Source organism: Nannospalax galili, unplaced genomic scaffold, assembly GCF_000622305.1.
Source record: "Nannospalax galili isolate Female #2095 unplaced genomic scaffold, S.galili_v1.0 scaffold996, whole genome shotgun sequence".
Taxonomy (NCBI): domain Eukaryota; kingdom Metazoa; phylum Chordata; class Mammalia; order Rodentia; family Spalacidae; genus Nannospalax; species Nannospalax galili.
The window spans coordinates 1733938-1761112 of NW_008339436.1; the positions used below are offsets into that span (position 1 = coordinate 1733938).

At 40.2% G+C, this 27175-nt stretch overlaps 2 protein-coding genes and 1 non-coding gene across 3 annotated transcripts in view; 1 reads left to right on the plus strand and 2 right to left on the minus strand.

Annotated features, from left to right (window-relative positions):
- Window positions 1-459: 459 nt before the first annotated feature.
- Timm23b (translocase of inner mitochondrial membrane 23 homolog B) lies at window positions 460-20397 on the minus strand. Its single transcript, XM_008834109.2, has 7 exons — window positions 20147-20397; window positions 17381-17439; window positions 14493-14586; window positions 14162-14246; window positions 11296-11354; window positions 9526-9636; window positions 460-1389 (listed from the first exon to the last, which is right to left on the minus strand). Exons 1-7 carry the CDS (start codon window positions 20250-20252, stop codon window positions 1274-1276), a joined length of 630 nt encoding a protein of 209 aa, XP_008832331.1. The 5' UTR covers window positions 20253-20397; the 3' UTR covers window positions 460-1273.
- Window positions 12249-12445, minus strand: LOC115070566. Its single transcript, XR_003849723.1, has one exon. It is a non-coding gene; the product is annotated as a small nucleolar RNA SNORA74 (small nucleolar RNA).
- A 78-nt stretch (window positions 20398-20475) lies between the features above and the next one.
- The window catches only part of Parg (poly(ADP-ribose) glycohydrolase), a 123554-nt gene continuing 116854 nt past the window's right edge, over window positions 20476-27175 (plus strand). Inside the window, exons 1-2 of the mRNA XM_008834110.3 lie at window positions 20476-20962; window positions 22882-22895. Of these exons, the coding sequence (XP_008832332.1) occupies window positions 20743-20962; window positions 22882-22895 (234 nt within the window). The 5' untranslated portion in view covers window positions 20476-20742. The remainder of the gene's footprint in view (window positions 20963-22881; window positions 22896-27175) is intronic.

The following is a 27175-nucleotide window of genomic DNA, read 5'->3' on the forward strand; positions in this document are numbered from 1 at the left end:
CTCCTGAAAACTGCTCACCTCTACTATAAAAACAAAATAGTGGGATCTGGCAGCTGTAGTTCAGTACTTTTCTGACCCATTGAGCCACAGGGTGCTTAGTACGTACTTTTTTTTTTGAGGCAGGGTCTCCCTGTAGCCCCAGCTGGCCTGGAGCTTGCTTGTAGACCAGGTGGGTGGGCCTCAGTTCCACAGATGCACCACCACACATAAGAAAACTCTCCGTGAGTTCAAGGCCAGCCTGGTCTACATAGAGACCCTGTTGCAAAAAGACCAAAAAAAAAAAAAAAAAACAAAACCCTACACCTTGTACTTTCAACCCCTCATTAGTCCCAGAAAGGAGTTATTATAGAGAGTGAAGGTCAACTGCTGGACAGACTGTTCTGTTCTAGCATACTAATATAATGATTAACCTGAAAAACCTTGAGTTATGTCAGCTGTGTTGGAGAAAAAAAGTCTTACCCAAGTTGTTTACGACACCTTTAGCCCTTCATTTCAATACAAACATGAAAATACATTGTTTTAGCTTAATTTAGGCAGGAAAAAAAGCACCAAGAGTGTCTAACTTATACTCAGGTATTTTTTGTTTCGTTTTTGTGTGTAGACCACAGGCTGAGTGTCTTCAATTGCTCTCTACCTTATATACTGAAAGCAAAGTCTCTCATTTGAACCTAGAGCCACTAATTTGTCTAGCTAGCCAGCTTGCTCCAAGGATTCTGTATCTGCCTCCTGAGTGCTGGGATTACAGGTGGGTTGCATCCATATAAATGGGTTATATCCATTTATGTGGATGCTGAGGATCCAAACTCTGGTATTCACACTTGCAAGTGTTTTACCTGATGAACCATCTTCCCAGCCACTTAAATGTTTTGAAACAGAGATATCATATTTTATATTGGCATTATAACTTTGGTTCTATTTTCACCCTTTATTTGGAATATAGGGCAGCATTAGTTTCAGACTTTTAAGAATAAACATGGTGATAAAATGTTGAAAAGTAAGTATGACCTGAATGGTTTTCCAGTTTAGGGGGTAGGAAAGAGAAAGGGTACAAGATATCTCCAAAGGAGAAAAAAACACATTACTCAGTGAGCCACCAAAGGGTTTGGCTGCAACTCACTAAGGGCAAGTAGTATGATCCTGGGCAACCATCCATGATCACAGCAAATGAGAATCTCCAATTGTTCAAAGTAATTGTAGGTACATGAGAGAAAGCAACTCCAGACTTGATCTGGATGACTATGAAATGTCCCCCATTCCTGAGGTGGCAAAAATCTCAGAGTGACTGTTGATGCAAGGAGCCTTTCATGTGCTCCCAGTTGTTATACAGTGCATAAAGGCTGGTAAGTGTCAGTCCTGCCAGACCACCTCGTGCCACTCCTCGAAAACCACCTGGGGAGAGAAGGAAAAAGAAAATGGAACAACCTTATATATTTCATGTCCTAGCAATCAAAGGGTTATATAAATATGTGGTAAAAATGGAAAGATTGTGGAGACTTCTCTCTTTGTATCTCAAGCAGGAGGTAAGTTTTAAAAGTAAGAAATGAAGAGATGGCTCAGCAGCTAAGAGTGCTGGTGGCTCTTGCAGAGAACCTGGGTTCAATTCCCAGCACCCATATGGTTGCTAACAACCACCTGTAACTTCAGGTTCAGGGGATCTGATACCATCTTCTGACCTCTGTGGGCACTGCACAACACAGGTACACTTATACACATGCAGGCAATATATGCACATGCATTAAAAAAAATTATAAAAAATGGAAACTAAGTCCACGATAAATCCCCTAAATCACATTTGTATATTTTATATACAAATATACATTTGCATATTTTAACACAATCTTTGTACCTATAACTTTCCAATTTATACCTAAGATCATCAAGATTAATGTTGCAATTTCTCCCTACAGCAACTTTGGTTAAGACACTGTTGAAGTTTAAACAGATCAGTCATTTCATGCTAGTCCCAAGAGTTTAGAACTTCACTTGCAGCATCAATGGATTTAAGGCTGTAACATGAACAAAGTGAATATCCTATGTGGAAACAGTATTATCAGTATTTGGACTCTGGACAGGTCCTCCAAATACTAACTTTGAGGACTCAAGAAGCAGTGGTGATAAAAGTAATCAAGCTTTGAGTCAGTACTGATGAAACACTACTCCCCGTCTCCTGCACTGATGTCAATCTCACACAACTAATGCGCAATGAAGCACTAAACATTAGCAGACTAGCCGAGAAAGAATTCAGGATTAGACTTTGAACTATTTGTGCTTGTCAACGAAACAATTTTTCATGTGGAAAAAGATTACTAATAGTATTTTATCTGAAATAAAGTCTGTCTTTTAAACATAATTCCCAAGTCTAATAAGAGGAAGTGATACAGAAGTTTCTTAAAATAGAAAATATGAACCAGCTGTTATGATTACATCAGCTTATAACCTTTATGAGGTAAAGAGCAAACAAGCTAAGGAAACTCCAAAAGAATGGGGATTCCCAAAGAAAACTTAAGGACTGAAGCAGTCTTGCAGGTCCTCCACAAACCATCAGATTCCAGGTAGCCTACAGTGGGTCTGGAGTATTTGAGGTGAACCTGTGAAACTGCCTTATTAAACACTGAGCTCTTTGTAGAATTCAGGCACAAAGCTCTGTTAGAACACCAGAACTAACCATTTCTGCAGTCCTAGCAGGTGGCTTTAGCTGATAGAGGACCACTCCCACTCTAGTCTGAAGACTTCTGATAGCTAACCTACTTAAATTATCTCTCTTAAACAGACCCAAACAGAAACTGCAGACATCAATAAGCAGCTGTCAGACATGTGGGAGAGGGATCAAAAACCTAAGACAAAGCCCCACAAAAATCAAAGTAAAGGGAAGAGGCATCTAAGTTTATATCATCTCTATCATCTTGTATTTAGACCATGGCATAGCACTTGGATGAAAAATTACAAAAAATGCATAGAGCTGAAAGTGAACTATACTTAGACCAAAATCATAAAATGGAAATAATTGAGATGAGAATAAATGTTAAATTTATCTACAAAAGCATTAACTCAGTTATTAGAGCTAAACTTTGGGTAGTAAGGACTCTTGAATAGGGAGCCAAAATGTAGTTCTCTAAACTCTACTTGGAATCAAAACAAAGCAAAGCAAAGGCCAAAGTGCTTTTGCCACAGTTAGAAAAATGATAGGGCAGGTAATGAAGCACTCCATTTCCTATGACCAAACATGTCATTTAATTTCATAACACTAGCATGCACACACCCTCCATGTCTTATAGATCCAAGGACTATCTACTCAGAAATGGGGGTGTACATCAGTGCTTGCCTAACAAGTGAGGCTGTGGGCTCCAACCCTAGCAACTCACAAATCAGTCCACTGGTTTGGAAAGAGGTACAAACCATTTCTTCTAATCTTTTGTTCTAACACCATGGTTTCTATTTGACCTTTATATAAGACATTTTACTGGTTCTCAGATGTCAAATAAGCTCCCATGGGAATGCTCTTTAGTACAAGTATTATGGTTACATAACCAAGGTGACCTAGAAGGTTTTAAGGCCTAGGGGATACCAGTGCATTCTGTCTCTTAAAAATAACTGGTTCCCAGAAAGCTTTCTATTTTCTAACCCAAACAGAAGCTTAGTTCAAACCAATGATGTTAATTCTTTAAAGATTAGGAAAAAAAGTCTCTTCAGGAAGGCACCAGATGTATGCAGCATTTAATTTGCTTGCCACATAGCTAATCCTAGCTTAAAAGCAGTCTTTATCACATCAGCCAAGTTCTAATTTTTAACCCCCCAATAATCTTATGGTTTCCCAACTGGATGATTTATTAAAACAAAACTCAAGGGCCTGCTGTTTTTCTCATAATTAAGTAAGAACAGGAAGTTTTGGTCAGCAAATATACTTGCTAACAACAGAGTAAGTAAATAAAGCCAATGGTCAATCTCTGTGAAGTAAAACAAACACCATTTGTGTTTCGGTTTTGCTTCCTGTCTTCTGTTCTCTTGTACAACTCTTCTAAAGAGATAGGGTATTAACATTTTCTAAACCGACAAATGAGGGTCAGAGTATTTAAGTGCCTTGTTTCTAGGATAAAGAATTGGTTAATAGCAGAGATTACTCATTTAAATCTCAAAACTGGTAAATATTTTAGACTCAAAGGGTTAAATGATGTAGATATACATGTACACACATAGAGCTCCCAGGAAGAGTGCTTGCCTAGAATGCATGAAGCCCTGAGTTCAATGCCCAGCACCACATAAATTGGGCTTCGTAGCACACGCCTGTAATTCAAGCCTATAATCCCAGCACCCCACCTCCCCAATGCCTAGGATCTCAGTGCTGAGATCATAGGCATGTATCACCACACTGGGCTTTAAATCAGTATTTAAAAAGTAGGAGCCTTCATAGAACTCATGAAGATAGCAAGGCTACTATGTATAATGCAAATGGCTGGAGGTGCATCTAGCTCAATAGGAAGGGCCAAGTCACCCAAATATAACTTTCTACTTTCTTACACAAGGCAGGGCACCCTGGTAGTTCCTGTTTTCTAATAACCCTGAATCTAAAAATATACTAAATTTACTTCTTTAAGACAAATTCTATGTCAAGTGACAAGGACTGCTAATTGTGAAATTGGTCATTACAATTATGGAACAAAGTTGATAAATAATCTGCTGACCCAGAATTCCAACATCAGTTCACACTGAAGTCACTCAACTAAAGCAAACCAGTGTCTTTATTAATTTCCGATTTAAAATAAAACTCAAGAGCTGGAAAAATAGCTTAGTCATTAAAGGCTGAGATTCACAATTAAAAACTCAAGAGGACAGAACACAGGGACAAAGTTTATGTGATGGGAACACAAATACAACTTCAACTCCAGATTGGGAGTTGGAAAAGAGCTTAGGCATTCTTTTTACTGAAAAACCAGTAAGAAAAGTAGTTTCTCTCAGGGAACGATTAATTTCTGCTTACATAAAAATACTTCCAATCTTCAACATTTTCCTCACAAACTAGAAACTGCAAGGGTAAAAAGCGAAGAAAACAAACACCTTCCCCTAAAAGGGGGGGGGGGGCACAAAGACTCAGCATGAGATTCTCAACATAGATATGGAAGTCCTCAAGTAGAAAGATTATAAGGAAATGGGTAGCTGTTAGACCAAAAGAGGCTAGATTACTAAAGGAAGAACTCAAGCTGAGTGTCGTAGCACAGGCCAGCTATCCTAGCACTGGGAGGTAGAGGTGGGAGGACTAGGGCCTGAAAAGTCTATCTTCAGCTACACAGCAAGTTTGAGACCAGTCTCAGTTATATGTCTCAAAAATTAAAAAAGGAAGAAGTCCTTATGATTTTAATTCAGTCTAATGCTCCTTTAAAAAGCACTGGAGATTGAACCTAGAGTTTCAGGCATGCTAAACATGCATTCCACCACTTAGCTATACCCTGACCCTCTCTTTACTTTATGAAATAGTGTCTCCATAAATTGCCCTGGCTGGCCTTGAACCTGTGACTATCCTATCTCTGCAGCTTGAGTAGTTGAATAGATATGGATTACAGGCCTGTGTTGCTAGACAAAGTAAATAACATTTCATGTAACATATGTAATAGGTAAAAGGGTAGTTGTTACAATATTGAAATATTTAAGCAAATTAATTGAAGGCACACAGTAAGAAAGGAGAAAGGACTTCAGGGCAATTACAAATAGCCACCAAATAACTGAAGTTGCTTAATCTCACCAGCCACCAGCAAAAAACAAAGTGAGAAACTAAGATGCTATTTTTGGCTTACATTGTCCCAGCACTGGGGATGGGGATGATTCCTCACAAGTCTGAAGCCAGCCTGGGCTACAGAATGAGCTGGGTTACAGAAAGAGACAACGAGTCTCAAAACTAAACCAAACCAACAAACAAAAACAACTTTTTTTTATCCAATAGCATTAAAAAATGGTAGATGACACTTCGAACTGCCAAAAGTACACAGGACTTCAAAGAACACTATGGCAACGGTTATTGCCACATTTACAATGTAGGCCCTTTCTAGCTTTAAGCAATTTGTCCTTTAGCACAGAACTTTATATGCTACAGTATTTAAGGGAGGCCCCAAGAAAGTGGTACCTAAACAAAGACAGACAGATAAGAGAAAGTATCAAGAATATATTTGGAAAAGAGCATTCTAAGAAAAGGGAACAACAAAAACAAGGCCCTTAACTGAGAGTCAAAAGCCATGGGGGAAGAGTGGCCCCATCTAGAGCCCTCCAAGTGTCAAGGGAGCAAATGAGATAGAAGAATGAGTCTAACAGGCCAGTGTAAAGACTAAGAATCAAGTGGACTTTTGATGAAGTCTTATTTCCTAAATAGCATTTCCATTTAATCATAAGCCTGACTGCCTATAACTTTGGAGAGTTAAATGTTTACCATTCTCCTAGCAGTCTATACCAGATATTAGCTCAGAATTTATAAAACTTCCAAAGATCTTAACAGAGGTCTACCACACTCCTTACACCACTATATGAAAGCAATGTCTACAGAAAAGTTACCCAAATGACTAAGAATCACTGGGGATAGGGTTCTAAAAGTTCTCAAAGTTCATCTTGTCTTGAAGTGCCTGCATGTAGGAGAGGATGGCAGTGGTGCAGAGGCTGGGACAGCTAATGGCTGTCACACTGTGACCTGTGAGGCATACCTGTGTTACCTGACATTTCCAGAGATTAACTGAGGGAGAAAAATATCCTGAAGGTGGGCTGTACCATCCCACAGGCTGAGGGCTGAACAGAATGCAAGAGCACTGCTCTGCTCCTGAATGCCTTACCCACCATTGTGGATGGAACCTTCTGAAACATTAGTCCAAACAAATCTTCCCTCCACTTCCTCCCTCAAGTTGTTTCTGTCAGAAATTTTGATCAGTAGTGCAAAAGCTAATACATAAATATACCGTTTCTACCACCATTTAACAAACCAGATTTCTTGTGACCCAATTTTTTTTTTTTAATTTATTATTTTTGGAGACATCCTTTAAAGCTGAAGATGACCTTGAATTTTTGATCCTCCTGTCTCTTACTCTGAGTGCTGGGATTACATGTGGGCACTACCCCACCGGGTTTTATGTGGTGCTGGGGATCTAAACCAGTAGTTTATGTGTACCGTGCAAGCACTCTGGTCACATCCCCAGCGCAATCTGTCCTGATAATTACTTCTGTATCCCCTTCATCAGCTGTCATCTGAATTGAGGCTAATAGTATAACACTTGAATTTTATCAGTAACATTTTTTTCCTTATTGGACTTCAGGCTTCTAATTTCTTTTTCTGATTTAAAAAAATTATCTATGTTTGGGGCTGGAGAGATGGCTCAGTGGTTAAGAGCACTGACTGTTCTTACAGAGGACCTGGGTTTGATTCCCAGCACCCACATGATGGTTATGAACCATCCTTAACTCCAGTTCCAGGGGAATTTGATGCCCTCTTCTGACCTCTGGCATTGCACGACACTGGTGCACTCACATACATGCAGGCAATACACTTATACACATAAACCTCCCGAGTTCTGGGACTAAATGGGTCTGCCACCTCGCCTGTCTAAAAAATTGTTTTAAACTTATTTTTATTTGATGTGTATGAGTATATTGCCTACATGTATATAAATGTACCTGTGTCATGTAATGCCCACAGACGTCAGAAGAGGGCTATCAGATGCCCTGAAACTGGAGCTATGGAAGGTTGTTAGCTACCATGTGGGTTCTGGGACTCAAACCTGGGTCTTCTGCAACAGCTAGTGCTCTTAACTGCTGAACCATCTCTCTAGCCCCCTTATTTATTTAATGTGTAGGAATATTTTGCTTGCACGTATGGAAGTGCACCATGTGTGCAATGCCCGTGGAGGCCAGAAGAGGGCGCCAGAGCCTCTGGAACTAGAGTTTCAGATGGTTGTTAGCTGCCATGTGGGTGCTGGGAAACAGGTGAGTCCTTGCAAGAGCAGCCAGTGCTTTTAAATGCCAAGCCATCTCTCCAGCCCCAGGCTTCTACTTCCTATCTGCCTTTTTTAGCCACTATTTCTAGCTTAATCTCCCTAAGAATGATTCTAGTAATTCTTGTAACCTCTCTGATAAATTTTAACCTAAATTTAAACTTCCCACCCTAGCCCCCTATGCTCCAAACTTAAATTCTTCTCCTTCAGACCTGAGTTCCAGACCTTCTGCACAGTACTGTAGACTAAGCAGACATATCAGAAATTCAGTTCCTCTTTCAGGCCCAGCTCGACTATTACTCTTGTCCTTTTCTAAAATTTCCCTTATTTCTCTATCTTGGAGGCAATGTAGTAACGGTAAAAAAGACCATGGGCTTTGGAGTCAGATTAGGTCTATTTAGCATGAGGTCAATGAAGAGGGGTAGCAACTGAGGATAGCTTATTGTGCCTGGATTCCAGCTTGTCTATTAAATAAAGGTCATGTGAACTTCACTCCCTTCAGACTGATGAGACAACTGCAAGTAAGACACTTTGATTTGTGCCATCCACAGTCTTTCCAGAGCCTAGCAGTTCAGAGTAGAAAGTGAGCTGACAGCTAGAAGACAGTTAAGATATTCTAAGGTGATGCGATTTAGAAACAAGAATGCAGCAGGTGCCACTGGGAACAGGGAATTAGTGAGGGTGCAGATTTTGAATGTAAGAGACTTCACACTGAAATCTTTTAGGCTTTAAAATAATAAAAATGAACAACATAATAAAAAAATTAAATTGGGCACTGGATGAAGAGGGTAGCCCATTGGCAAATAGTGTACTTAGCATACATGAAGCACCGGGTTTAATCCTCAGTGCATACACATGCATGCACAAACACATAAACTAGTGAATAGGTATACAAAAAAGAAAACTATCAGACCCTTGGTAGCAACATGATGTTGCTTAAAAACCAACCGTCAATCCTACTTATGGGACTATATCTAAGGGCATATATCTGAAAGAAGTAAAAACAGGTCACAAATAGTTATCTGAACACCCATGTTACTGCTGCATAATTCACAATAAATAAGAGGTAAAAGCAAACTAAACATCATTTGACAGGAGAGATAGGCAAGTAATGGTATAAAGAAATATTACTGAGCCTTAAGAAGGAAGGGCATTCTGAAACACATCATGAGAGGGAAAGACCTTGAAGAGTAATACACTAAATGAACCATGCCAGTCACAAAGGACAAATGCTATGTGATTCTACTTATATGAGGGAGCAAGAGCAGTCAAATTCAAAGGCCAAGCATATGAGACTGCCAGGAGAGGGGGCATGCGTGTGTGTGTGTGAGATGATAGAGTTGGGCATAGTGTGGCACATACCTGCAATTATAGTACCAGGAAGGTAAGGCAGGAAGATAGTGAGTTCAAGGCCAGCCTGGTCTATATTGTGAGAGCCTGGTGTCAAAACCAACAACAAAACTCAATAATCACAAGATTAGAGTACTAGGTTGCGCTGCAAAAACATAAAATTCCTTTAAATATTACAGATAAAAAGCAGACTTCAGTTCTATTCAGTAGTGCCTACCTGTACATTTATACAACATGCCCGTCATGGTTCCAGCTGCTACTGTGTTGAGGTCATCTTCTGCACCTCGTGTTTTCTCAATGATAACACCAAATGCACTATAGAGCAAAGCTAAAGCGGAAACAGAAGGGATAAGTGTTAAAAGTCAACTTCTCCAAAGATGCATACAGAACTATCACTGGAACACTGTTTCTAGTAGCAAAACCTGGCAACAAATAAAATGTCCACCAAGAACATGTGCATCACTGGACGGATCCAGAAAGGATCTTCCATAACAGAATACTAAAGTCACTTAAAAGCTATAAAAGAGCTACATCCACTGACATATAGAGCAAGCACATGTGTGCACTAGTACATAACTGACTGGTTATGGCACAGTCTACAAAATTTCAGAAGAAATAAGAATAGCTATTTCTGGGAAGTATTACTGGGGAGTCCCAAGAAAAATACTTCAAAGTTTTACTTATGTTAGCTATAATAGCTATTTCTTCTGAGTTCAAGGCCAGCCTGGTCCCTACAAAGTTAGTTCCAAACCAGCCAGGGATACACAGTGAGACGCTGTCTCCAAAACAAAAACAGAATAACCAAACAAAATAACAAAGGAGTGTGAGGTCCGATTTTTCACACTTAAAAAAAAAAAAAAACCCACTAACACCCTTTACTTGTACAATACTTTCTCTCAAACAACCCTTACCTGTGCTTTAGATTCCTATCAAGCATAGTATGTATTATACTGTTTTCTTACCCACCTGCAAAATCATAGCCACACCTGACTCTCCAATACTATACCAACTTCAGCCTTACAATTTGACTGTTGTGGTACCATCATACTTTTACTGTTCATCTTCCTGTTTAGCATATTTAGCTGAAAATGATCATGTGCAGAACATTGTGGCTGATCACATCACAATGAGGAAACACACAGTAACCAAGAGGGTGACTAGCTACTGCAGTCTGCCTAGGACTGTAGGATTTTCTGGAATGTAGGATTTTCAGTGCTAAAACCAAGAAAGTGTATGTGGGCAAGGACTGCTGACTAACCTAGGTATACAGGCAATGAAAAAGAACTGAGGAGCATGACTGCTGTAGGACGGGGACAGGGTTGTAGACATGAGCACATTCATGCAATCATTTGTCAGAGTCCAAAACAGGAATTTGGCTTTATAATGTGAAGATGTCCGCTTCCAGATTCTATGGCAAGGCTAGGATCTTACTAGCTTACAGTTTAGGCTTTTTCTCTTTTCGATGAGTTGTCCACATTTCCCTTACTTAATTTGTTACAAATAAAAGATTATCAGAAATGCAGTTAAGTCCATAAATTATGAAAACCTTAGATGTTAAGGTATGTGCCACAAGTAGATGATAAATCACCAGTAATCAAAAGAACCAAGTATTCATGAACAGCATGTGACGAAAGCACTGGATTCCAGGTAAGTACCATTAAATTACCCCTGTCTAGAACAGTGAATGCTTTTCTTATCTTCAAGACTGTAACACTGCCATTTAGGTCCCTGCAATCTACACATCAACAGACTATTAGAAAAACAAAGCAAAAGGTCTGGGCTGACCTGCCAAGTCTCTCTAGAGGACTTTGAACCTTTCTTAACATGTATAGTAGCCCTATGCCTTAGACCTAAATTACTTACATTTCATTTAGTTTAAAACAGGATTTTACTTGGTATATTGTTTTAAAAGAAAGGCAGTGTTTAAAATCCACTTACCAGAGTAAGAGAAAATTAAAATAACTTATTGAACAAGATTTATACTCACCCAGAGAACCTAGAGTATTAGCCCAAAGTGCCCCTTGCCTAGTCACCATATTCAAAATCCTACCAGGGAAGAGAAACATTTTGTATTTAGGATCATTATTTCTCTAGTATTTTAAAAGCCATAATAGTAGCTACTTAAAGCATCTAGACCCAAGCCCCAGTGTTTCTTTAAGATACAACTTAACACAACCCCAGATCACAAAATACATAATTTTTACTCTATATAAGATAGAATTATGGTAACATTAAAATACTTTATTCTTATTTTTTAATGTATATTGCCTGCATGTATGTAAGTGCAAGTGTGCCATGTCATGCCCATGGACATCAGAAGAGGGTGTTGGGGAAGAGGGTACTGGATTCCCTTGAAGCTGGAGTTATGGACGGTTGTTAGTCATGTAGGTGCTGGGAATCGAGCCCAGGTCTTCTGCAAGAGCAGTCAGTGCTCTTAATGACTGAGCCATCTCTCCAGCCCCAAGAGTTATGACAGCACTTATTAAAAATTAGGGGCTCAGTGGTTAAGAACACTGGTTGTTCTTGCAGAAGACCTGGGTTTGAATCCCAGCACCCACATGGCAGCTAACAACTGTCCATAACTCCAGTCCCAGGAGATGACAGCCTCTTCTGACCTCTGTGGGCACTGCATAACATGGGTGTACTTACCTATATGCAGGCAATATATGCAATACACATAAAATAAAAAATTTTAAAAATTATTAAAGAGAGGTTAAACATGCAAGACTTTGACTAATAGCCTGAAATGTATTTTACAAACTAATCTATATAAAAAAAAATTCACTGTAAATTGTGAAAATAGGTTTGATTTTCTTTTGCGGAGGGGTGTATATATTCAGAATACTAAACAGAATAAAAGTAGAGAAGACCAGAGTACAGGATTCAAAGTAGAACTGATGAGAAAGAAACAGCTTCCTAATCAGACCACATGGGGAAAGTACTGTCTGCTCCCACACTAGAACTAAGCAGTCAAAGTGAATGCTTAGCACACTCTCAAGGAAGCACAGTTTTGCCTCACACCAGTACCACATGCCACCAGAACAGTGACCAGGCAGGGGGGTAAAGACAAGACCTTACTCTCCCAGTAGTGTAACGCCATCACAGGAACAGGTCAAGGATGGCTGACTACTGCTGGGAACAACAGAAATACAACTGCAAAGAGGAAGAACACCAAGCTCTCTCTATATTACTAGAATTTGTTTGCTTTTAAAATGTTTTAAAAATTAGTATTGTTTATAGGAAGACCCTGTCTCAAAAAGACTAAAAAAAAAAAAAAAAAAGTATTGTCTACAAAGAGAAATATATTTTCTAATTTATTATGTTACATATTTGCTAACACACTGCAAGTTTAGTATATGGATTTAAAAAAATCTGTACCAAGTTTTAAACTTTCATTACTGCATTGGTGGCAGGCTACAAACTGGTAACATTCTTTGGGATGCAAGCTGGCAATACTTTCCATTCACTGAGCCCTTTCTGACTTCTCATTTGTAACGTTCCTCCACAACAATTCAAGGTACAAAGTAGAAAACGCTTCCTTAAGATCACAAAATAGCAAGTAATGAAACTAGGACTATGAAGCCACACAGTTCTGCCTGGCTCTAAGGCCTAGCTTCTTTTCTGGGAAGATAAGAATGATTATATTTAGGAACTGAAGCATAGTATCTTTTCCGAGAAACTTCCTACTTAAAAATTTTTATTTAATATCAGTTGGAGATTTGTTCGAAAACAGTACAAGGGAAGAAATTGGGTATGACTTGCTACAGCCAATGCCTATTAGAACTTCTATGCTATTTTGGCTTCTTTTGAACAGATTAAAATTTCTTTATAATACAGAGTTTAAAAAAAGGATCAAAGGACAAATGTTAAGAATACAAACACAAAAATATTGAAGGATCTAAATTGATAATATAGGGATTCAGGATTCATGCTGTAACAGGAACAGAAAAAAATGGATAGGCTTTAAGTTTTCTAAAGTCTAATCCCAGCAAGTCTGCTGCCATCTTCTGGCAAAACTACATATATCAAAGTCAGAGTTTAAAGTGTCTATAATGGGCTGAGGAGGTGGCTCATAAAGAGTACATACTGTGTAAGTAGGAGGACAGGGGTTTGGATCACCAGCAGCCTTGCTGGGACTGGGGTAGGGACTATATGCCTGTAATCCCAGCACAGGGGGAGAGAGTGGGGAAAGCAGGGGGCAGAGACAAGAAGATTGCTGGGGCCTGCTGGCCATTGGTGACACCTAATTTGCGAGTCCCAGGTGAGCAACCCTGCCTCAAAAAACAAAGTAGACAGCTCCTAAGGAAGGATATGATAGGCTGATGTTTGGCCTTGACATGAACTGGCTACACATAAATATATGTGCACTTGCATACATGCACATACATATACACAATAATTTCTTATAAGATCTAGAAATTTTAGAGTTTCTGTCTTTCCCCATTTTTAGAACTGAAAAGTCAGTGACATGCTAATATATAATCTGGCCATCACTCTTATTACCAAGGACTCTGGTGCTACAGGCCCTCAACAATCCAAATCCCTACTAGCAACCCAACAATTTAAAAAGCATGCCATATAAGTCTGGACACTGAAACACAACCAAGCCATGAAGTTAGGTTACACAGTAGCATCATAGTATCAGCTGGCTGAGGACACTGACTCAAAGATCACTCCTTGCCAATGCAAGATTCAGTAATCTGATTCCTTGGTTCCTTTTACTTTGAAGTAAGACAACACATAGACACACACATACTCTAACTGAAAAGAAGGAGAGAAAAGTGATCAGGAGGGTAAGCATTAAACAAAGCAGGGGTTAACACGAAAGCATCATGATATTCCAGAAGACTTACTGTACATTTCTTGGTTTGGACCAGGCCATGCTCTGGGTTTCCTTCAATCCTAGCCGAAGACCATTCATTGCCCCAAATGCAGCCCCTAGTGAATCAAAACAATGAATCCAACAACATAATAGCTTTATGCTTTTAAAAAAAATCTATTTTGTGCCTGGCATGGTTGCGCACACCTTTAATCCCAGCACTTGGGAGGCAGAGGCAGGAGGTTCTCTCTGAGTTCAAGGCCAGCTTGGTCTACATAGTGAGTTCCAGGCTAGCTGGGGATATAGGGAGACCCTGTCTCAAAAAGGCCAAAAAATAAATATACAAATAAAATAACTACACTCACCAGTCATGCAACATCCTCCAATGGTAAAGAAGGCTAGTTCAAATCTTCCCCGGGTTTTATTAGCTCCAGTTGGTAAAATAAACTCATCAGTATCCTAAAAGGTAAAAATGAAAACCAAGATGAGTGTTTCTGAAGACTAGTACTTACAGTGTCCTTTAAAATAAACTTTCTTCCTACTTATTCTATTCTTGAGACAGGGTCTCATTATGTAGCCTAGGTTCCCAAGTGCTGGGATCACAGGTTCTTCAACTTTTCCACAGTAGATTTTCAAAGTTACACTAGTCTATCAAAAATAAAATTACCTGCAGTAAGAGCCAACACATAAAGTGAAATGAATACAACACATTTAATTCTGGGGAAGGGTTCTCATTCAGCATTCCCATTACTCTACCCCATCTTTCATGTGTGACTCTGATAGGGCCGTAGGGACTCTGCCTTAACCATATACTCAGAGCAGCTGTGCAAGAGTGTAGACATGAATACTCTAAATTTCTCCCTCCCTCCCCTCCTCCCCATGATTTCTTCTAATAGGGTTACAGCTTTACCTGCTACATTTAAGCATTTGTTCTACTCTGAGTTTGCATTGCATATGCTGTGAAGTTGGGGCCCAATTTAATTCTTTTGCACATGGATTCTAGCTGTCCTAGCGTTATTTCAGAAAAAGACCATTTTCCCCTCACTAATTAACTTGGTACTCTTGTTGAAAAACAATTGACTATAAATAATGTGAGGGTTTACTTCCTGACAATTCTATTCCAGCTCTTAGTAACTTTAGGTTAATAATAAGTTTTAAAATTGAAACATCATATAATTTGAACTTCTGATCATCCTGTCGAACCCCTCCCCAGTGCTAGGATTACAGGCATGCATGAACTTATAAGGCCTTTCTGTTTTCAGTGGTAAAGATTCAAATGCAAGGCTTTGCATATGCTCTGCAAATGCACCAGCTCTTCCACTTAATAATTCTTAAGTGCACGGGGGCATATATTCCTTTGATAACCTTAGAAAGCTACAAAATCTCTTTCTAGTAAATGCACATACAAGTTTAGGATGTACTTCTGGAAGGCAACCCAAGACCTGAAGTTGACACTATTCTATTAAAAATCAAAAAGTGATGCTCAATTTTGAAATACTAACATACCGTAAGAAGACCACTTTCATTTTTGCCAAGCATCCCATGCAAAAATGGTTAAAATTATCCTGATGGATAGCACACAGCATTGGGTTTTTCGTTTCTGGCTCTATATATATGCCCTCAGCAGAAACTATACAAACAAGCACATATACTTTCACCACACAAAAATGGTCTGATAGACAATAAGCCAGTTCTACTTGGTGACTTTGCAAATTAGAGGTGCTTCCTGACATTTAAATGAATGACCTAGTTTTAAATTACTCTCAACCTCCTCTAGAAGATTGTGGAAATGCTCTATATAAGGCAAACAAATGATCTATATAAGGTAAATAATTATCCTTCAATCCAGAAAGAAAACTAATTAAAAAGCCAGAGATAAAAAAGTGGCTATCACGAACATTATTGTCAAGCATGCACAAGCTGTTATCAGGACCAGCCTCCTCTTCAGCAGAATCAACCACAAGACTACTACGAGGTTTGGAGAGAAGTACACAGCATACACAAACAACGCTGGCAAATATGTCAATACACTGAACATAAAGAAGATAAACTGAGAGGTTAAGTTTGTACTGCTGATACTCTAGGACCCTAGCACTATAAAAATACGATGAAGCACCAGTGTTGCTACCACAGAAGAGAAATGAATCCAGGAACAGCCAATAATGTTCCTGAAACAGTTATAAGGCTGAGATTATGTGAAATCTTCATAATTTCAAGTAGATTATGGACATAATGAAATTCTCCTTCGTTCTATACCACATATTCATCTGGACTTCAAGAGGATTTGTTACTCATGATAAATTTTAATAGAAATGTCAGTGTGGATGTAAGAACAGTGACAACCACTAGCAAAAGGAACCATAAATACTGCCTCAGATAAAAATGACCATCAAAGTTTGGTGTGGTGGCACACGCCTTTAATCCCAGCACTAAGGAGACAGAAGCAGACGAATCTCTGAGTTCAAGGTAAGCCTGGTCTACATAGTGAGTTCCAGGCCATCTGGGGCTACAGGGAGACCCTACCTCCAAGACAAAAAAAAAAGGGCAATGATTGACCAAAAAACCCCCCACCATCAAGATACTCTTTACGATGTCCAGTTTTCAAAGGTATGGAAAAAAAATTTCATTATCAAAGTTGGGTGTGGTCATGCACACTTTTAATTCCAGCACTGATGATTCTGAGGCAAGTGGATCTTTGTGAGTTCAAGGCCAGCCTGGTCTACATACTAAGTTTCAAGCCAGCTGTGGCTACAGGGAGACCTTGTTTCAAAAATACCAAAAAATAAAGTTAACCAAACGTTTTTTTCTGCCTCTACTGAGGTAATCACGTAATTTCTCATTTGTATTTTTCCTTCATTGCTTTATTATATTGAAATGCCATGAAATTATTAATTTTCAGATGTTGCCCAAATCATTGAAATATTAATCTTTGAAGTTTTGACACTTAGTCCAGTCTAGCACCTTGACACTGAAAAATGAGCTTTAAAAACAAACTTTGCTTTTATTGTGATGCTTTCACTAATACCTTGTTGGTTTAAAAAAAAAAAAAAAAAAAACCTTTGAAGAAACTTCAGTGGTTTCAGGAAGAGGTACAAGTCAACTCTATAGGTTTTGTGGGAGGAAAAAAGTAAATAGAGACCAGAAACTTAGTCTCTCCAGAAGTACATCAGCACTCAGGTCAGCACTAAGCACTTGAACTTCATGTTAGAGCAAGATAAGGCACCAAACCAAACTAGCAAAACCTTAATCTTACCTGAACGAGATATCGTGGATCCACATTTAAATAGGGAGACAGGGGATTCATACCAGTTACTAGAGAGAAAACAAAAAGTCGTATTATAATGAAATAATATTTCCTATGGGACTGCTTAGGCTCCTGATTGCTACATGACTTGTTGATTTTATTCTTCCTGTAACTTTAGGAGCTGATTGGTCTAGAGAGGCCCTCAGTCTTTTACCAGATTTTGCAATGATGACCTAGACTCTTGGAAAACACAGGCAGTAACATAGATTAAATCATACCACCAGGAAACTAGCTCAGGCCATTTATTATTTTTTCATATATTTATTTGTGTGTGTGGAGATGTGGAAGTCTCTCAAGAGTCAGTTCTCTCCTTCTACCAGGCTATGGAGATTGAATTCAGCAAGTGCCCTTAACACTAGGTCATTTTTCCAGCCCACACAGGCCATTTATAAAGGTAGTTTCTTTCACTTGCATGTCAATCAAAAAACTACAAATGATTACTCCAGCCTCTTAGGGAAAATAATGGCTAAGTTTGCTGTTGTTTTTTTGTCTTTTTGAGACAGGGTCTCCCTGCAGCCCCAGCTGTCCTGGAACTCACTATGTAGATCAGGCTGGTCTTGAACTTACAGAGATCTGCCTGCCTCTGCCTCCAGAGTGCTGGGATTAAAGGTGTGGGCCACCATGCCCAGCTGAGCTGGGTTTCTGACTATGCATTAAGTATATGGAGGTAGTTCCTTCCTAGCACAGTAACAGTGTTGCTGATATAGTTGATTTGTTAGGTAAGGCAGAGAAGTCTTGATTTTTATCATAGGGATGAAACTGAATAGAAAAGAAGACAAACTTTCAGACATAAACTCTAAACCTACCAACTTTAAAGACCGGGGCTGGGTGGTCAATTTTCCCCAATCTTAAATTTAATCTCTGGATCTTCTATATCTCAAGTGATTGTTCACAAATGTATGCATTGCCGGGGATTCTGGTCTTTTCCTCAATTCAAAGTCCACTTAGTTCAATTTCTCAATTGTTACTTGTCATGTTTAGCATCCTGTCCAAGCACATCTCACAGCAATAACTTCTGACTTAACTCACTTTGTCTTACCCCTTCAACTCACTTTCCATGACAGCCCTAATGGCTTTGCTCTACTCTTAGATCAAATCCAAACTCCTTATCCTTGTTTATAAGTAAAAGCTTGTATTAGCTGGCATTTCCTGACTCTCTACCCATAATTTTCTATCAGGTCATAATTATCTATTCAGGTCAAACGCCAGCTCCCAAGTGTTTTCCCTGATCCATTCTAAAATAGTCTCCTCCTCCCATCACCATCTCGGGATCCCACTTTACTTCCTCTATGTTACTGCTAACCAACTGCAACGATTTTGTGTTATTTTGCTCACCTTAGCAGTATGCTGCTCCACAAAGGCAAGAATTATTTTTTAAAAAGCCACTGTAGTCCTGCATCCAGAAAAGTAGTTGGCACATTGTAGGTTAAATAAATGGTATTCATTCATTAGTCTTTCAAATCTTAAATCAATGTAACAATACTTTGTCACATTAAGGTAGTGACCTTTATGCTATGCAACTGAAAAATTGTAAGACATATACAAACTGCTGTTCTGGAATCAGTCTGATCAGTCTGACAGGTGGACAGAAGGGTCATCAAAGGGCATTATTTGGGTTAAGTATAAAGGATCTAGTAAAATATTACAAGTATTTAAAAACCACCCGCTTTTGCAAATGGTACTTCCTATCATCTTTAGTCCCAAGTTCTATTTATCTAGTTGAATATCCATAATTACCAAATCCTTATCCAGTTGAATATCCATAACATCTAAATCCTAAAAGCCTGGAATATGTATTTATGGGATTGAGGAGCACTAACAGGCTCAGTCTTGTTTATGTCCCTTCCCATTTTTTTTTCATGCATTCAGTCATATATGTTAAGGCTTAGCAAGTTTGTGTCCCCAGATGTGAGTCCATCCACTGGAGCCTGGTCAACCTATCCAGTGTCACTTCCTGAAAGAAAACTAATTGGTGCCTGGCATGGTGGTGCACGCCTTTAATCCCCGCACTTGGGAGGCAGAAGCAGGCGGATCTCTGTGAGTTCGAGGCCAGCCTAGCCTACACAGTGAATTCTAGGACAGCTGGGGCTACAGAGAGACCCTGTCTCAAAAACAGACCAAAACAAAACAAAACAAAAACCTAACTCCCCCTCCCCCTGCAGTGATTCAGCTGCTAATAATTCCTCGGGCTAAGGTTGGGGCTTCTTACCAATCTCCCTCCCCATTTTTATGCTGGGTTTTTGTCTGATTTGGGTTTGCATGGATCCTATGCACGCTGTCACCATTGCTGTAAGCTCGCATGAGCAAGTTCCCAGCCGCTTGGAACCTTTCCCGAGACTCTTATTCGGCTTTTCTTCCTGTCTATAAATCATTTTTAAAGTTCAGATCACTTCCAGCTTCTCCTGGTTTCCTGGGTTGTCTCAAGTGTTTCCTCCTAATAGCAATTTAGAATTTAGAATATACGACTTCGTACGAAAAAGTTAACTATGGCCTTCCTATTTGGAACAGGTTTACTTCCAGATCTAGGGTCTCCTAACCCGGGGTCAAGTACACAGCCCAGCCTCCCAGGGTCTTAGGGCCCGCAAAATTCGTTCAGTCTAGAAATCCCATTCCTAGAGGTGAAGCTTGTGAAGGGCAGCGGGCAAGAGGCCTGGGAAGGCTGCACGTTCCGTGAGGGCGTGGGAAACAGCGGAGCCTGCTAGGCCAGATACTCACGTGGGACACCGGCCAGATCCGCGTGCGAGTACCCGGCTCCTCCCGCTCCGAAGAAGCCGGCTAGGCCGCCCGTGGTCTTGTTGCCACTTCCCCCGCCGCCCTCCATGACGTCGCAGCTAACTGCCGTGGGCTTCCCACCGTCACCTCAGGCCGGGGTCGTGTAACTAGGCCGTGGCACCCACGGCAACACCGGGGCCAAACCCGCGTTTCCACTACCACCTTCACACACTGACCTTCCGGGCGCCTTCTTCCCGTGAAGCGCCATACTTCCGCTTTACGACTGTGTGTGGTCCGGAAGTCGAGAGCGTTTTACGGCTGCTTTCCAGTGGTGGGAAAGTGAGCCGGAGTCGGATCCCGAGTCGGAGCGGCGTCGCATTCGGGGCAGGTGGGCTCGTTGCGGAGGAGCGGAGGCCGGCGGCTGCGCAGGGAGGGTCTGCCTCGGAGGCCGGCGCAGCAGCGGCCGCCGTAGCAGGCCGGGGCCGAGAGGGAATGGTGCGGGTGTCGCCGAGAAGCAGGCGCAGCCCGTCCGCGTCAGGGTTAGTGAATGCGGCTCTCTGCCCGGGCCGGCCCGGGGACTGTGCGCCGCGGGTCCCAGCATGAGTGCGGGCCCCGGCTGTGAGCCCTGCACCAAGCGGCCGCGCTGGGGCGCCGCCGGAACGTCTGCGCCGGCTGCCTCGGACTCTCGGAGCTTCCCCGGCCGGCAGAGGCGCATTCTCGACCCCAAGGCCGTTCCGGTACAGTTCAGGGTCCCACCGTCCTCGCCAGGCTGCATCCCGGGGCGGGCGGGACCGCACCGAGGCAGCGACACCTCGTTTGGTACGTGGGGAATAAAACACTTTTTTTAATTTTTAATTTTTTGTTGTCCTTCACTTCTGCCGGAACCTCTTTGTTTTGGTCCAAAGTCCCTGGGGCTCCAGTCACTCCTCTCTGGTCTTGTGTGCACGGTTGTGATGTCCCCTTGCTCAGTCACCAAATGCCTCTGGTAGAAGAGTGGGGCTGCATTTTTTTTTTTTCTCCCGGTGGGATTGGTGGTCTGACAAACTTCGATGGACAGTGGTGACTCACCGGGTAGGCGCCACCTGTGTACTTTCCTCAAGTTTTATAGGGAAATTGCTTTATTGAGGAGGTGTGATTGTGTTTGTAAAGCAGTAGAGCAATTCAGTTCTCAGAACCCGTAAAGAAAGCTGTTACAACTTCATTCATTTAGATAGACTCCCAGAGTGCAGAGGGATTTATCTGTGCTTGCTAGCATGGTTCTTGTCCCTGGCCCATAGCGTTGAACACCAGGAACTCAGTCTCTGCCTTTATACTCTGAAATCTAACTGGAGAGATAGACAGTAGCACAAACCACCAACACATCTAACAAAGAGTAATGGGTTTTCTGGTGAGGGACTGGCTGTTTTGGTAGGAGTTAAATATATACTTAACAATTCATGAGATCAAAGCTAAGTAGTCCAGAAGACTTGGTACTTATTCTGAATTCGGGAGACTGGGTTTGAGTACTTGGATGATGAGAAAGAAAGTATTTCAGTCATGCAGCTGATGCATAAAACAAATGGTAGGGTAGTGAGAGAGGGCTGTGGAGAGGTGGGAAAAGGTCAGCCTGCTGTACTTGGGTGTGGACGGCATTGAAGACAGCACTAAGGATTTCGAACTTTTATTTTCAGGGCAGTGAGAAGCCGTTAAAAGGTTTTCAGTGTGTGCGTGTGTGGGGCCTCTTAAGTTTGTTTCTTGAAAGCTGTATGGTTGGTGAGTAGAAAATGAAAAACGGCTTGCAATCGTAGGTGAAGGTCCTCTGCAGAGGAGTTGGTTGAGGTGGGATATAATGTTGACTTAGACTTGGATGCAGGCAGCAGGGGAGAGAAGTGAACGGGTCCTGGAAAGAATGCCATCCTTTTGTACCTCAGAAGAGATAGGTCTGTGCTAGAGAAACTGTCTGTGGCGTTCTTGGCATGTGTATAAATAATGGAAGCGCTTGGTGTGTGTTTAGAGCATGCAAGTTATTTAGAGAAAGTAAAAATGACCAAGGATGGAGTCTGTGGAATACCAGTGTTTAAGGGGAGGCTGAAGAGAAATGTTCAGGGAGTAGGAGGAAAACCTAGCTTGTGTTCTTTCTCCCAGAAACAAGAAAATTTCAGAAAGAACACAGAGGTCAGCAGTGTAAAAGGCTAGACAGAGGGGGAAAGAGCGCTGGCTGCTCTTGCAGAGGACCGGGGTTCTGTTCTCAGCACATACATGGCAGCTAGCAACTGTTGGTAACCCCAGTTCCAGGGGATCCAACACTCTTCTGGCCTCCCCAGGCATTGCATGACACTTGCATACATACAGGTAAAACACTTGTATACCAAAAGAAAAAAAAGAGTTTGGTCAGAGATCACGGTGAATAGTGTGTACGCCTCTCTGGTTTAGGTCCTATAAGGGAGCAGACTTGAATCAAGACCTTTTTGTTTGTTTTTGAAACAAAATCTCACAATGTAGCTCTGTCTGGCCTGGAACTCACAGAGGTCCACTTACCTCTGTAGAGTAAAGGGATGTGCCACCATACCGTACTTGAACCAAGTCTTGAAAGATGAGTAGGATGTACAGAATAGATGAAAGGGGAACAACACACCCCAAAGCTGGTAGAACTGGAATATAGGCTGGCAAAAGATGTTAGGTGAACTAATTGTGGACAAACTGAAGTGCTATTTTAAGTAATTGAAACCTTATTCTGCATTTACTAGCCCACCAGGAAGCTTTTAAACAAAAGAATACTGTTTGATTAATATTTTAGAAAAGATGACTTAAGCAATAGCTTTTGGACTTTTTAAACTGGAGGCCACAGTTTTTTCCTTGTACACAGTAATATTTGTTACTTGGTGAATATGCCATGTTTATAAAACTGGAATATTTCATGAAATAATGCCATTACTATGTATGATGCATTATTACAGTGTGCATTGTTTACATTTAAAAATGTTCATCAATTTTAGCTTGTAAAGCTTTGGATTAGAGAAAGTCAAGACTGAGATACCAGTGGCAGAGGAAAAAACAAAACAAAAACCGGTTGTCCAATAAGTGATATATTTAAGGGACATAGGAAGGACTGGATTTTAAATTTAGGATGTAGATTTCAGAGAACTTGCTAGAGAGGAAGAAGCACTGAAGGTGTACTACAGATAATGTGTCTGACTTTTGTGGCCAGGTAAAATTGTGTTCCCATTAGTTTTGTGTGGTTGCTGGTAGAGGTTGGGGCTACCAACCCTTTTTCACTGGTTGGACTTTGTTTTCTGCCAAAGAGGAGCCAAATTAATATTAATATGGATGATGTTTTCTGTATACCTCTCATAGGGCACCAAGAAACAGAACTTTCAAATTCTAACATTTTATCATTAAGCCGTTGTTGGAAATTAAAATTTTTTTTCAGGAACTTGGTATTTATACTTTTTACATACAGGTATCCTAGAAGTTGATGAAGTAAAGAAATAGGTATTTAATGCCTTTAAATTTTGTATTTTTTCCTTCTTGGACACATTTCTTCTATTGATTGAAATCTGAAACTTTACTTATTGAGAACTCAGGGTGCTGTTCCATTCTGATGGTCAGTGATTAACCCTGTAGTTTTGCTATAGGAGGCTTCCTGGAAGTGGGGTGTTCCGTGGAGATGCAGGTGAATTTGATGGTGTTTTATGCTCTTTGCCTGTGTCTATATTTGCTCATTGACCTCATTGAAATGTAGTGGTTACTGCAACATAGTACTGATGAAAAGTAAGTGTGACTGGTTTAAAGTCAGTATTACTGGTGTCAGTGGTAAAAGAACTTGGATTTAAGTGTTAAGAGAAAATGTATTTGTTAAATATTGATTTGTGAGGCTGGACACAATATTTTCTCTTATTTTTGTATTCTTACTGATCCATATACTTGTCAAAGGTAGATCACCCCATTTTCTAGGTGAAGAAACAGATTAAAAGAAATGCTATAACTTGACCAAGGTGGTGTTCGAAACTGGGCAGAGGTCTCAATCCAGAATTTAAAGAGCTCATCATATAGCTTTGTCAGTATTTTTTTTTTTTTATTACCTCCCTTTTGTTTGCTGTGATTATTTCTAGTTGAATGAAGGAAATTCCCTGGAATCCCAGTAAGCATCATTTTGTGCTTACTTCAGTAGTAAGATGGATAAAGCTCTGAACAGGCCTGTGTCCTGGGAAAGAAACTTAGAAGCAGAAGTAGTAGTGTTGGGGAGGGCAGCCCCGTCTCTTCTCTGAAGTCAAACAAGGACCGAGGAATATCCAGATATATTCTCACTGCTCACCTTTCCCCGTTATTCTTTTGTCAGTCTTCAGGAATCATGTTTGGGAAGCTGAGGCTGGAGGGAGAGTCCATTCTCCAAATCAGGCCTGCAGAAGACAGCCCTCTCAGGTTCCTTGGAACACACCCCATGGGTTTCTATGAAATAAAGGAAGTAGTGTTTAGTAAGCTTAGCGGTGTCTTGCTGTACTCCATGTGTGTGATAGGAGCCTACCTTACCTTTCATCATAACGTTTATGGAAAAAGTTTTAAATCCTAAGCCGAGCAAAGAAAAACAATAAGTGATTTGGCAGCTTGCTGGTTTGATGTTTGAAGATTTTCTGAACTGTACTTGCTGCAGTTGCTAGAGGTTTGATAATCCCATATCTGGAATATTTGGGATAAGAAGTGATTCAAATTTTGGAGTTTTTAAGACTATGGAGTATTTGTGTAGGCTAAACGGGTTGAGCACCCCTAATCTGAAAATAGGAAATCTGAAATGCTTCAAAATTAGCACTTAAAAAGTTGGATTTTGAAAACCAGAAAAACTGAATCTGTATAATAAAATTAAATGGAAAAGATGGAGCTACAGAAAAAATAAATCTCATGAAATCACTTATCCTCTGCTGACTGGTGGGATTTGTTTCTTTGAAGCCTAATTTGCTACAGAAATGTAAAATCACAGAAGTAGTGCTGAACAATAAGAATAAGAATATCAACTGTGTGATTACTTGTGATAGAAACTATTTAAAGAAATGTTTTTTTTAAAGATTTTATTAGTTGCACTGTTGTGTAGAAGTATACATTATATGGCACTTGAATACTTTTGTGGAAGATATAAATTATATGAAACGTAACTATTTGCATCTAAAGTTCTTCTCAAACCTGACATGCCTTTCACTTATATCATTTACTCAGTGATAAACTACTAATTTCATTATTTAGGCCTGTGTCTGTTTTGCTCATATTATGTTGCTTAAGGTAAAATAGGAAAATAAGAGTGAATTCATGACTTACGTGTTTAGATTATGATGTTGCAATTTAGAAAACAGTTGAGAATGTTTAAAATTTTGTTTTTTTAACTAAAATACACATTTATCCTGTGTCTGGTGTATTAAAATTTGACAGCAGGCATATTTCTCCTGGTTTTGTAAAATGTGACGTGCATCCTTTGCATCACATCTCCCACTCCTAAGTAGTCAGTTTACTGCAGCTACTGTCTGTGGGTCATTTTCATACAGTCATTTCTGCATCTCAAGTTTGGTTTGTGCAGAATTGATCTAATCATATTTTCCCTCAATTCTCTCTTCTGGCCCACATTTCTGCTCAGTGTTTTCATGATCTTTCAGGTCTCAAGCTTCAAGCTTGAAGTCTTTAGCACTCGAATTTCCTCATAAGGAGTAATTTTGTCTCTTGGCCAGTAATTCTTTAAGCTAGTTGATTATTAAAATCATTTTATGAAAATTTCAGCTCTTACTCTTCATCACACTCACATACAGGTTCTGATTCAGTAGTTGTGACTGTGGTCCTGAGGTCCATTTATTGCTAGCCTCCTTATGAGACGGATAGTTTGGGAATTACTGATGTAGAGCAATAGATGTCCCCTGGTTTCTGTGGGTGAGCACTGTCTTGCTTCCAGGGTAGTCAGCATGAATGGCTAGGAGCCTCTTAGATTTGAGTTCTGGATTCATGGCACAGTGTGACTTCTGGTACTTTTTTGGAACCTCCGTGGGTCATTCAAGGTTGTCTCTAAGATACAGTCCTAGATGACCTTTCAGCTGTATTTTCTGTTCCTATCTAAGTTCCTTTATATTTCTTTGCCATTGGTGACTTTGCTTAGGATTTTCCTTTTATGTAACTATGTTTATTTTTCAAGGTAAAATTTCAACACTACCTCTTTGAGGAAATCTTACTGATTTATTCCTATCCTTTAAAAAAATTTTATTTTTTTAATTTTATGTTTACGTGTGTATTGTTTGCATGTAAGTAGGTGCATCTGTGTTGTGCATTGCCCATGGAGGTTAGAGAGGGCGTCGAATCCCCTGGAACTGGAGCTACCAACGATTATTAACCACCATGTGGGTGCTGGGAATCGATCCTGTAAGAGCAGTTGGTACTCTTAACTGCTGAGTCATCTCTCCAGCCCCTTATTCCTATTCTTAAAGTAGGTTTTTTCCACTTTTAATCCCAGCATTCGGGAGGCAGAGACAGGAGGATCTCTGTGAGTTCAAGGCCAGCCTGGTCTACATAGCAAGTTTTAGGCCAGCTGGGGCTACAGGGAGAGCCTGTTTCAAAAAAGACCCCCCCAATAGATTCCCCCCCCCGAAATACCTTAATTCCTTATCCAGACCTCTAAAAAATTATTAAGGACTAACATTTTCTGAGCATATACTCTATAGTGTTCTAATACCTTACATAAAGTACTAATAAATTTCACAGTAACTCCATGAAAAATACTGTTAATGGACATGCTTTACAGATAAGAGATCTGAGTCAAAGAAAAATGCCTTCTTACAAAGTCTGAGGAAGCCAATGAGGTAGCCAGGATTTGAATCCCAAGCTGTGATTCCAGAGTCTGCGATCTCACACATTTGGCCATACAACTCTTTTGGGGCAAGTCACTTTCAGCTCTGTACTATACACATTAGTCGATCCTGTCTTGTCTTTTAATACTTGAAAGCAAAATGAGAAATTACGTTTTTGTTTAACCCACAGAACCTAGCAAAAAGGCTGTATATGTATAATAGATTATATCTTTTCTAT